The 12596-nt window shown below is 34.2% G+C and overlaps 1 protein-coding gene across 4 annotated transcripts; it reads left to right on the top strand.

Annotated features, from left to right (window-relative positions):
- The first annotated feature begins 336 nt into the window (after positions 1-336).
- Positions 337-8733, top strand: LOC116340979 (unconventional myosin ID). Of its 4 annotated transcripts, none has more exons than XM_031767780.1 (10): positions 337-431; positions 1241-1683; positions 4965-5071; positions 5173-5588; positions 5678-5903; positions 6002-6385; positions 6447-6526; positions 6598-7992; positions 8095-8252; positions 8319-8733. In XM_031767780.1, the coding sequence occupies exons 2-10, from the start codon at positions 1595-1597 to the stop codon at positions 8491-8493; spliced, it is 3030 nt and encodes a 1009-aa protein (XP_031623640.1). In that variant the 5' UTR covers positions 337-431; positions 1241-1594; the 3' UTR covers positions 8494-8733. The 4 variants fall into 4 exon arrangements, with proteins under 4 accessions (XP_031623640.1, XP_031623641.1, XP_031623639.1 ...); XM_031767781.1 differs by having other exon boundaries at positions 413-431; positions 1575-1683; XM_031767779.1 differs by lacking the exon at positions 337-431 and adding an exon at positions 668-1005.
- The last annotated feature ends 3863 nt before the right edge of the window (positions 8734-12596 follow it).

The following is a 12596-nucleotide window of genomic DNA, read 5'->3' as shown; positions in this document are numbered from 1 at the left end:
ATGAACACATTACATACTCGAATAAAGACATCTACTGTACAGAATTTGTTTAAGTTTGAATGTCCTCCAAATTTGATTTTCCAGATGTAAATATTATAAAAGTCGGTTCAGAAGAAGCATTTCTTGATAAAATTCAAAACATAAATTACGTTTGTGTACTTAAATTCATTTGAGAAAAGTACGCGTTGGATGAATGCTTGATTTTCGCGCGAACTCTGTATTCATATCTGGCAATACCGAATAGTATGTGTACTTAACGAACGTTATAAACACGCAATGATATGAAAACAATACGGCGGCATAGAAACACACAACAGTTGACGTGTATGTTTGTATGGGTGTGCATGTGTTTGGCTTACACGATTACTCATAAATCGAGTGAGAAGCGGTTCATTGTCATCATCAGTCGTTTGTTGTTCGCTGGCAAAACCGTATGTTTGTTTCTTAGTGTATCGTGTCTTTTCATTCTCTTTTTTTTTTTTGTCTTCAGACTACCAAGAAGAAAGAATAGAATTCTTTGTGACTTAGCGGAATACAATAAATTCCGAATTATTATTTAATTGACAATCAATGCCATTTGAAATTTTTAAAAGCCAATACATTGTTTAGTCTAATTGTGTTTTGTTTGCATGTAAATTATTGAAATGTTCGTTGAATTTGGCGAACATTCAAAATTGTTTAAATATTAAATTAATACATATTTACGTTGAGAGAGTGTATGTAATAAAAAGAAGGAAAGACAAAGAGTTGATATCGAATTTTTGTTTCTTGTTGTAACAATTGTCCAAGTGAAAGACGGTTTATAAATCATACGAAGCATATAGACAAGGGAAAAAAAGAAAAGAAATAGTACACATAACGATATTTTCAAGATTCCAATAAGATAATAATAACAAGAAGTTTAAGTTCAAGTTGAGTGTGGCATTTGACTTTGGTAAACGTGTTGTGTGCTACATAAAATAAAGAGTGAACCGTGCATGTTGATATATCTGCTTACAAATTAAAGTAAGAGACCAATTCTCTCTGCTTGGTGATCAGCATATATATACACCATACAAATGCTTATGCAAAAACATCGAACTGCAGAATGTCATGAAAACAGAATCGAACACACACTTAAGTAACCAAAGAAACGATTCGTCAAGCCTTTCATTACCTTTCATTCATATTTGCGAGAGAAAAAAAAACGAAAAATACTAAGCAAATTTTGTTTTTTGTTTTTTTTTCCAATTTCGTGCAGCTCACATAACTATTTGCGTACAAGCAGGCAGACACTGTAAATGCATAAAAATTTGATCGGTGGGCTTTATTTGCATATTGATTGAGTTCAGTCGATTCCGTGTCGCACGATCTGTAGTGTCAGTGACATTGGTGGCTTTCGAAATCATCGCACACACACGTACATATACTCAACCTAAATAAACTAATCTAAAAAACGCGCATCGAAAAAAATAGAAATCAATCTGAAGACCAGAAGTATTATAATTCGAATTTTAATCTTAAACAACATACATGTGAAAGAGATTTTATAACAAGCGAAGACTTAAAAGTTTCGACTTCATTATATTGCACAGAAGTGGGAAAAACAGCAAAAATGGCACAACAAATGGAAGTTGGAGTTCAAGATTTCGTTCTATTAGACGAAGTCACTTTGGAGAAATTTATGGAAAATCTGCATAAACGGTGAGTTTAAATAAATCAGCGTAATCGTTGAATGAATGGAATGAAAAACAAAAAACAAAAACAAAATACAAGATCTTGGCTCTTCTTCGTTCTATAAATATATAAGTGGATACTGATGCATCTCCTAGCTACGATTTGGATGAAAAATTTGTTAAAATGTGAACGAACTTCTCGGAAATGCTTTTCAAGCTGGTGGGTGTGACAAAAGTGATGTTTATTTTTATACTTGTGGAATAAAATACACATATACTGAAATATTTTTTTGTATGTTTTGATGAGCTTCATGTATTTCAAGTGGTAAATGGCAAAAAAAATTGATGTACATGTTTGTTCGGTAGGTGAAACCATCGTTTCGCTAAGGTATCGCGCAACAAGTGAATTGTAATTTTAGATATCTATCAATTTGAATGAAATCTACCGTGTTTGCATGGATTCTACTTCCCATTTTGTCCGTCTCTTATTCATTCATTCGACTCAAGTGTCTTTCTTCGAATAATGGTTAAATTCCTAAACAATTTAATTAAAAGTATTTTTGCGGTTGATGTGTCATGTTCATCGTTCGGAAGTGTTGATGAACAATGAAGTGTATAATTGATGATATCACATTATTATTACTGCTACAATTTGTTTTTCTTCTTCATTTCTTTGCTCACACCGTGATATGGTGAGCGTTCAATTGAAACGAGCTCCAGAAGTATTCAGTGAAACTGAAAAATTCACTTGCGTTTCGCAGAAACACGCAACCAACCAAACAACTCGCCAACCACGCTACAATTCGCACATAATCCCACTGACCATAAATTTCATTTTCAAATGGTTCACTTGGTTAATAAGTCCATTCAGATTTGAATTCAAAACAACTCAAGTTATTATAAACAACACGCCGCTACCGATTACTATTACCAGACTGTGTAAACGTTTGAATGAGAGGAAAAAATTGTTGAACAGAATTATATTACCAACGCTAAACGCGTTTAACGTACATTTATAGATTCGTTAATATTAATCAAAACAAAAACAATTTTTAAGCAAACAAATCAATATTTAAACAAATACAGATTCAACCTTAACCTCATTGAAATTCCAAATATGAACACATTTGTCGTTTTACAAATCTTACCTTTAATTCACACACGATTCAACGATTCGCATTTAATGTGAAACAAAAACATATTCCCATTGAAATTAAGAAAAACAAAATAGAACATTATCAAAATGATTATTAGTTTCAGCTGTTGGAATGAGTGATACTTACTTATTCGGTATATTATTAATAGCAGCACAACCATAATCGGCACACTCATTTGCTAATAAACCGTCTCGAATTTGGCTCGAAAATATATTCACAGCGTGAGACAGAGAGAAAGAGAGACAAGATAAGAAAAAAAATGGGCAACATTTCAAACGGCACAGAATGTGTGTGTGAAAATACCAAATGATTTGCGGAACAAAAAGAGATGACCATAGAAGCGCACAGGCAAATGTACAAAACAAAGGAAACATAAAAAAAATTTACTGTAACATTTGCAATTAACACAATAGAATGTTTAGCACATTGAAGTGAGAACTGATTAAATAAAAACAAGATCCGTCGTATTGTGTTGTTAACCACTTCTATTGTGTTTAGAAAGTGTTACAAAATATCGTAAAATAGAGACGAAACGCTCACAATGAAATATGCATATTTCTGCATATGAAAAGTAGACAGAGAGAGAGAGAGAAAAACGCATGGATTTTTATGCCGTTGACATAATTGTTGATGATTAGAGTCATGTATCAAAATTATTGATAACAACGGAAGAGACTATCGCATTCTGTATGTCAAAAATATGTATGGATATATATTTATATTTACCAGACTGAAAATTACATTCACCAATAGCCGAGAGTTCATTTTATTCTAAAGCTAGAAGTATTTTATCTTTCTCGAGTTAATCACAACGTCTGATATTGTCTTTCGACTTAAATGTGCTATTTTTTTTTTGAAATGGTTGTCATAATAAATCCTTTGAATGAGTCACACCATTTTGGTGGCACTGTGATCTCAGCTCATATGATCTCATAGTCGGAGTTGCTGTATATATTCGAACGTAACGCTCTGTATACTGTGTGCTGCGTATATGTATTGTTCAAAACCAGTTTTCCACATGTAATTATTCCCGAAACTGACTGTGTTTATCTATTTTGGCCAGTTTCTATGTTGAACTGGATGTTCGCTTTTTCCCTCTCGTTTCCAGCAAGTTTACGAGTTAATCGAGGCTCGTTTGTCCTACATTTCGAATACATTTTATATTTAGCTTCTTATTGGCAGCGATTAGGAGCCATATTATCCGACGGGATGACTCATCAACACATACACATAATTTTTCAGAACGCGTATAAGTCCCAATGTGTTTAGCCAAAGTTGTTGACAATACGTGTCTAATCGATTTGCACTAAAAAAGAACTCCCAATTCATATCGTATAGCTTCCACTTGGCAATGGTATCTAATCGGTTCGACTGATTATCAGTTTAATTGCTTAATTTCGACTTTTTATATGGAACAACACCGTCCAACAAACTCGGTTTTTGGAATATTCCAAATCAAATATTGATATTGTATTTGAACAATACGTATTTTTCAGGAATCGCCTGAAATTCAACATTTTGTGGTTGATTATGATTTTTCGAGACAATGATTTTTCAATAACACTTTCACTCTACGCATAATTTGATTTAAAAAAAAAAATGAATAATTTTTTTAATATTTTCATTTCAAGTCACGTTTAATGCGATAAACAGTTTTTGTCGAATTGTCGGTATAAAAATCAATATGCAATGAAGAACACAAAGCAGAAGGTTGTTTTCAAATTTCCCTGTTTATTGTTTCAATTCAATATAATGCCATCAATTTATTATTTGTTTGCCATTTGATACTTTGAGCTTGCATGTTTCGCAGCTAAGTGATTACATCATCGAATGTACTCAATATTCGTGTCATGTAAAATTCATTCTGCCTTCAACGTCTTTACACAATGCCAATACACAACTGGAATTTATGCGGTTTTTTTGTATTGAAGCGTGTTGGGCTCACTTTCTCAATGCAATCACTCTTGAAGAGATAACATTGCTTGATTTATCGTTCACATTTAAAAGTAAAAAAAAAAAAAAAAAAATACTTAATAAATAACAACAATTTCTCGTTTGAATGGTGACTAACGTGGTGCATCATTGGTTAAATGACGTGATGTCATGGATGTATTTAAATTTTTTATAAATAAAATCTCTTGACAATTTGCAGGTTTCAAGCGGGCAAAATATATACGTATATTGGAGAAGTATGCGTTTCTGTGAATCCATACCGTCAAATGAATATCTATGGCAATGACTATGTCAACAAGTACAAAGGTATAAAAAAAGATTCATAAAGGAAATTTAATCGCATGAATCATACGCACAGTGTTTAATGGGCATTTTAAATGGTTTTTTTTTTATTTTGTAATTTGCAGGTCGTGAACTCTTTGAGAATACTCCCCATATATTTGCCGTGGCCGATGCAGCATATCGAACGTTGAAGCAACGTAATCGCGATACATGCATCATGATAAGCGGTGAAAGTGGCGCGGGAAAAACCGAAGCCTCAAAAATTATTATGAAATATATAGCTGCGGTCACCAATACGGTAGGACACAACGAAATTGAACGAGTCAAGAACGTTCTTATACAGAGTAATGCGATACTGGAAACATTCGGAAATGCCAAAACAAATCGCAACGATAACTCAAGTCGATTCGGCAAATATATGGACATTGAGTTTGATTTCAAAGCAGACCCCGTTGGTGGTGTCATCACAAACTATTTGCTAGAGAAATCGAGAGTTATTCAACAACAATCTGGAGAACGGAATTTTCACAGTTTTTATCAGGTGAAAAAAAATTGATTTTTTCTCGTTTCATATTTTTTTGAAGAAATATGCTCATAATTTTCTTCAATCTCTTCATTGTCATTAAATAGTTGTTGAGAGGATGTTCCGATAATGATTTGAAAAAATATCATTTGGTTCGCGATTATTCAAAGTACAATTACACCAATCAAGGCAGCAACGAGATTTTGTCCGAGAATCAGGACTATAAAGCAACGATGAGTGCATTCCGTACGTTGTGCTTTTCTCCCGACGAAATCTGTTCGGTTTGGCAAATTGTTGCGGCAATTTTACACTTGGGAAATATTACTTTTGAAAGTGAGTTGCAATTTTTACCGCTATTAAATAAAAAAAACCATTTTTGTTTCAAAAGATGAACTGTAAAAACGTCAATTTTTTTTTTGTTCCACACATAGCCGACGAAGAAAATATTGTGATTAAAAACAAAGAGGCATTAAGACATGTGGCCAGTTTGTTGAGAGTGACCGAAGACGAACTTATGAAATCACTGACACAACGCGTTATTGCAGCCCGCGGTGATGTCATGCTGAAAACGCATAATACACAACAAGCTGAATTCGGTCGTGATGCATTGGCAAAGGCAATTTATGATCGTCTATTCACATGGATTATACAACGCATAAATAAATCGATTTTAGTGCCCGGGACCACCGTCCATAAGCGTTTCAACAAAGTGATTGGCGTACTTGATATTTACGGTTTCGAAGTATTCGATTGTAATAGTTTTGAACAGTTTTGCATTAATTATTGCAACGAAAAACTGCAACAACTATTCATTGGTATGTTGCTTATTTATGCTCATTTTAAATGTATATATGAGTAAAAGTTGTTCTTTTGCAGAGCTTGTGTTGAAGCAGGAGCAAGAAGAATATACACGAGAAGGTATAGCATGGACAAACATTGACTACTTTAACAATCAAGTAAGATTGAATTAAATTAATGCACCAAATCAATGAGCAAACTTTGACTGACGAATGTTTTAATTTTACAGATCATTTGCGAATTGGTTGAACAACCTCACAAAGGTATAATCTCGATAATGGACGAAGCATGTTTGACGGTGGGCAAAGTAACTGACGAAACTCTGCTTGAAGCAATGGACAAAAAATTGGCACATCATCCGCATTACACGAGTCGCCAATTAAAACCAATGGACAAGGAATTGAAGCATAAAGTCGATTTCCGTATAACACACTATGCTGGTGACGTAATTTACGATATTAGCGGATTCATTGAGAAAAACAAAGACACATTGTATCAAGATTTCAAGCGATTATTGTTCCATTCAAAAGATACAAATTTGTCAGCGATGTGGCCAGAAGGAGCTCAAGACATAACCAAAACAACAAAACGTCCATTAACTGCTGGTACACTATTCCAAAAATCAATGATCACATTGGTTGATACGCTACAAAATCAAGAACCATTTTATGTGCGCTGCATAAAACCGAACGACAATAAAGTTGCCACACTTTTTGATACGGTTCGCGTTGAGCATCAAGTACGGTATTTGGGATTACTAGAAAATGTTCGTGTGCGACGTGCCGGTTTTGTTCATCGTCAACGATATGATAAATTTTTACTACGCTATAAAATGATAAGCGAGTACACATGGCCCAATTTCCGTGGCACACCAAAAGAGGGTGTGGAAGTTTTAATGGATGTACACAATTTTAAAGACGACGTTGAATTTGGACGCACAAAACTATTTATTAGATCCCCAAAAACGCTATTCGCTTTGGAACGCAAGCGAAACGAAATGATACCGGTTATTGTGACATTTTTACAGAAACAAGTTCGTGGTTGGATTTGTCGTCAACAATACAAACGTATGGTGGCTGCTCTTGTCATCATGAGATGCTATAATCAATTCAAACAAAGGAAATACATCGAAGAATTGGCACAGAAATTCCGGCATGCAAAAAATATGAAAGATTATGGAAAACATATTATTTGGCTACAAGCACCGTTTGCAGCTAGAAAAGCCGAACCTGGACTCAAAATGTTGTTCAATAAATGGCGTGCATCGATGCTTTTGAAGAAATTCCCACGTTCGGAATGGGCACAATTGCGACTACAAGTGATTGCTGCAAGTGCATTGAAACAACGACGCAAATTCTGGGGACAATCACGACGATGGGTGGGCAACTATCTTACAAATCCGACGGAAAATACGAATTATTCACATTACAATGCCAGTATCAATAATATGCGAAATGTGGATAATCATTTTTCAAAAGTACTATTTTCAGCATTTGCAAAAAAATTCAATCATCGCAACAAGAGCGCTGACAGAGCCATTATTTTAACCGAAACAACGATTTACAAATTGGACAGTTATAAAAACAAATTTCGAAATATGTCACGCACCATCGAAATTAAAGATGTACGTAATACTTGTAATTATGTCACTTATGTGAAGTGATGACTGATCAATTTCAATTGAAATTTTTTTTTAAATATTTTTAATATTTGTGGTTTTCAACAGTTATTGGGAATCAGTGTTAGTCCAGGCAGAGACCAATTAATTGTATTCCATTCACCGAAGGAAAATGACTTGGTTGTTGCGCTACAGGCCGAAGACAATGCATTGAAAGAGGACCGAATCGGTGAATTAATTGCACTCGTCGCAAAACGATACTTTGAGTAAGTTAATTCGCACACCGATATTTGACATGAAATATGTACTAATTTATTGATTTTTAACATTAGGATCAATCGAGCCGATATTCCAGTATTTGTTGGATCAACAATTTCATGCAAACTGGGACAAAAGCCACGATCGATAACAATTGAAGGTGTTACCGGAATCGAACAACCACTTTTCAAACATTCCGGTAGTACAATCATTTTCGAAGTTCCATCGTCTTATTGTAATTCAATTTAAAGTAATGAAAAAAAAAAAAGAAAATTGTAAATGGTGTCACATCTAACTAATTCACAACGAATTTTATACTATAAAAAAGTTAGTCATTCAACTACAATTGAAAATACACACACAAATTAATCATATTCAGTACGTTAATTATGTTATACATTTCGAATTAAGTTAATGTATAAATCAGCAACAATTGTATTAATTTAAAAGAAAATAAATAAAGCTAAAACAGATGTGAAGTTAAACGTTTTATATGCATTTTACATTTTTAATTGAATATGTAAATGCCCGTGTACAAAAAAAGTGACTGACTATTTTGGGACAAACTGACTGACTATTGACTGTAAAAACAAGCAACCTTAGTTAAATTTAGTTAACTTCAATCAATTAAAGTAAGCTATGGTTAACTGCAACAGCTAACTATAGTTGACAATAATCATAGTCATCCGGTAGTCAAAACGTCCCAAAATAATCGCCTGACTGACTGAGTAACTATAGTCGATTGTTCAAAAATCATCTCCAATCGTGTTTTCTACATTAAATATGCATAGAAAACATGTTCGTTGCATATCGAAACGCGACTCAAAACGGTTGCATATCAAAGCGAGACAATATTTCGTTACCAAAGGAATAAAGAACATTAACTTTTTATTATACAAAATGTGTAAGTTTCGTTTTGTGCTGATAACTAGCTACTGTTCTGCCTTGTTTTAGTAACAGAATTTTGTTTCGCTTTGATATGCGACGCAGTTTAACGGTATAAATATTTCGCACTTTCGGAGGCTCGGTATAGAACACACAGAAAGTGGAAAAACTTCTTATTCTCAAATCTCATATACGAGGGCTGCTCCATATATTTATAGAATTGGCAATAGTTTAGTGTTGTCCGATACAAACCATTGTCATATTCGTTAAGTTTAACATTTGGTAGCATAAACGATCTCAGAACGTTCTGTCATACGCGCGCTATTTGTATTGTTTACAGTGACATCTAAATGGCGTCTCAACAAAAAAATGAATTTTACTCGTGAAAATTTTCGTGCGATAATTTACTACGACTTTGGATTGGGTGTATCTCAACAGTGTTTTGATCAACTTCATTTGGTCTTTGGCGATAAAGCTCCATGCAAGGCCACTGTATATCAATGGTTTACTGAATTCAATCGTGGTCGTCATTCGCTCATCGGCGAATTCCGTGAAGGTCGTCCAAAATCGGTTGTTGTTCCAGAAACTATCGATGCTGTCAGAAACATGATAAAGCAAGATCGTTATGTAACGATTTTGCATGAACATTTGGCCGTAAAAAAGATTTGCTCTCGTTGGATTCCACATAAATTGACCGATGACCAAAAATTAGCTCGTGTGAAATGGTGCAAAGAAATGCTCAACAAATATAACCGCGGTGCATCATATTCCGTCTATAACATCGTCACAGGCGACGAATCGTTGATATATGCGTATGAGCCCGAAACTAAACAGCAGTCGACAGTATGGGTCTTCCAAAGTGAAGATAATCCAACGAAAGTTGTTCGCGCTCGAAGTTTTGCGAGGCAAATGGTCGCCTGTTTTTTCGCAATTAGTGGACATGTGGCAACAGTTCCACTAGAGGATCGTAGAACAGTCAATTCTGACTGGTACACCACCATTTGTTTGCCAGAAGTGTTTGGTGAATTAAGAAAAAATAACCACCGTCGCAGAATAGTTCTTCTTCATGATAATGCGGGCTCTTACATATCTCATCACACAACTGAATATTTGACCGCTCAAAAGATCGAATTAATGGGTCATCCACCGTACAGTCCTGATTTAGCACCCAACGATTTCATTTTGTTTCCGAGCGTAAAGAAAAAACTGCGTGGTCAACGATTTTCGTCGCCAGAAGAAGCAGTTGATGCGTTCAAAACACACGTTTTGGAGATATCGGTTTCGGAGTGGCATGAATGCTACGGCAAGTGGTTCGAGCGTATGCAAAAGTGTATCGACCATCATGGCGAATACTTTGAAAAACAATAAACCCATTTTTGATAAAAAACGATTGCGTTATATATGCTTTTCTAGAAATATATGGATCAGCCTACGTACAATCAAATTTTTATTGCGCAGTTGTGTGTGTGAATAGAATGTCCGTTGTAAACATTCATACATACAAGGAGGAGCGAGATAGCATTGGACAACGATTTGGGTGACAAAGATGACAAATTTTTATGTTCTGATCACATCACATGATATAGACCATTTAGTGGTGTTCGAGAATTGAGAAAAAAAATCAGATTTTTTTTTCACTTTTTATGCTCTATACCGAGTCTCCGATAGTTTCATATAAACTCGCCGTGCAATAGCCAAATGATGCCTATTGATTCAATCACGATTGGTATTCGCTTACTATTCAATAGGCATCACATAGCAAGTTTATATGAAACTCTCGGAGACTCGGTATAGAGCACTCAAACAGTGAAAAAAAATCTGATTTTTTTCTCAATTCTCGAACACCACTAAATGGTCTATATCATGTGATGTGATCAGAACATAAAAATTTGTCCAGATCGTGATTTAGATGATATGGAATGCGATTTTTTTCATTCTGATTTCACCAGGTGATATAGAAAATTGAGTAGTATTTGAGAATTGAAGAAAAAAAAATTATTATTTTTTTCATTTTTCGCCAATTTTTGCCATCTATGTGGGAAGCTTGTATGAAAAACACGGAAGACCGCTGAAATGACGAATGCAAAATATGTGCAGACGTACGACAGTGCCATTTCAGCGGTCTTCCGTGTTTTTCATACAGGCATTCCCATATAGATGGTAAAAAATCGCAAAAAATGGAAAAAAATAATTAATTTTTTTTTCTTCAATTCTCAAATACTACTCAATTTTCTGTGTCACCTGGTTAACCCTCCTAGGTATAGTAACGGTCTATTAGACCGAAAACTTAGAAAAAATATCATAATATCGGAACGCGTCGACCGATTGCCATCAATTTTTTGCCTTTATGCGAGAATAATGAATAAATATTGAAAATAAAAGAGGTAATGTCAAATGCCTTTATAAAGTCCCTAACGCAGTTTCTTATACTCTTTTACTCACACACAAACAAAACAAAATGTCAAAAAACAGCTGTTCGACCGAACCATTCATAACCAACTTCATGCTACTAGTAGATTCGGAATGAAAATAATGTTTGAAAATTCTATGATATTTCGAAAAATGAACTAATTATTTTGGAATTTTTTAATCTGTTTAGAATAAAATAAATTTTTAAACATTTTTTGTACTAGCAATATTTTAATAAACATTCACTTATTATTTAATTTTCACAATTTCCATCAATTCACAAAATTTAATTCATAGCACTAGCATGAAGTTGGTTATATGTCAACCTTTATTCATTCGTATAAAAACATATTATGTTCACGCACACATAAATGTTGGGGAGTTTTGACAATTCCTCTTTAAAATCCTGCCACTGATCTGTAAAAAAAAATATCCCAGAACGACGATAATCCTAACTTGATCGTATAGTTACGGTCTATTAGACCGTCCATTCAAAATACAGGGAAAAACATACAAAAACAAAACAAAGTCACACTTTTTTTTAATTTTTGTATTTTTCTTTTTTTTAAACACTGAAAGAAGTTTGAATGTTAAAAATAGGAAGGATTTTAAGAAAATTATCAATTTGAATCATCAAAATAATTTTCATAGTAGCGTTTTTTTCGTTGAAAAAAAAAAAATACTTCGTTGAAAAAAATACTTTCTCATGTAAACAAGTATTGAAATACGCGTTCCCGATGGGACTTCTCGACTACTAGAACACTTTGGACCAGGTTTGAGTCCACCTAGTCCACAGGATTCGATTCTGGCAACAACATCTATTACTGTAGGAATCACCGATCGATTTTTCTAATTCTCTTCAAAATATCTCTTAAAATTAAGTGAAGAGGATGCAGGGGTGAGAATTATCAACTTCCAGAACACATTGGACCAAGTCGGATCTACCTATTCCATAGGATACACTTCCAGATCAATTCATCTCACATGATATTATTGATTTTTTCAGCTCTCACTGCGACAATGAGATTTCTTAATCTGGAAGTGCATCCTGTGGAATA

Source organism: Contarinia nasturtii, unplaced genomic scaffold, assembly GCF_009176525.2.
Source record: "Contarinia nasturtii isolate CC-2019 unplaced genomic scaffold, AAFC_CNas_1.1 Cnas_scaffold_695, whole genome shotgun sequence".
In the NCBI taxonomy this organism is placed as follows: domain Eukaryota; kingdom Metazoa; phylum Arthropoda; class Insecta; order Diptera; family Cecidomyiidae; genus Contarinia; species Contarinia nasturtii.
The sequence above is the reverse complement of the archived record's forward strand: the minus strand, read 5'-3'. Positions and strand labels throughout refer to the sequence as shown.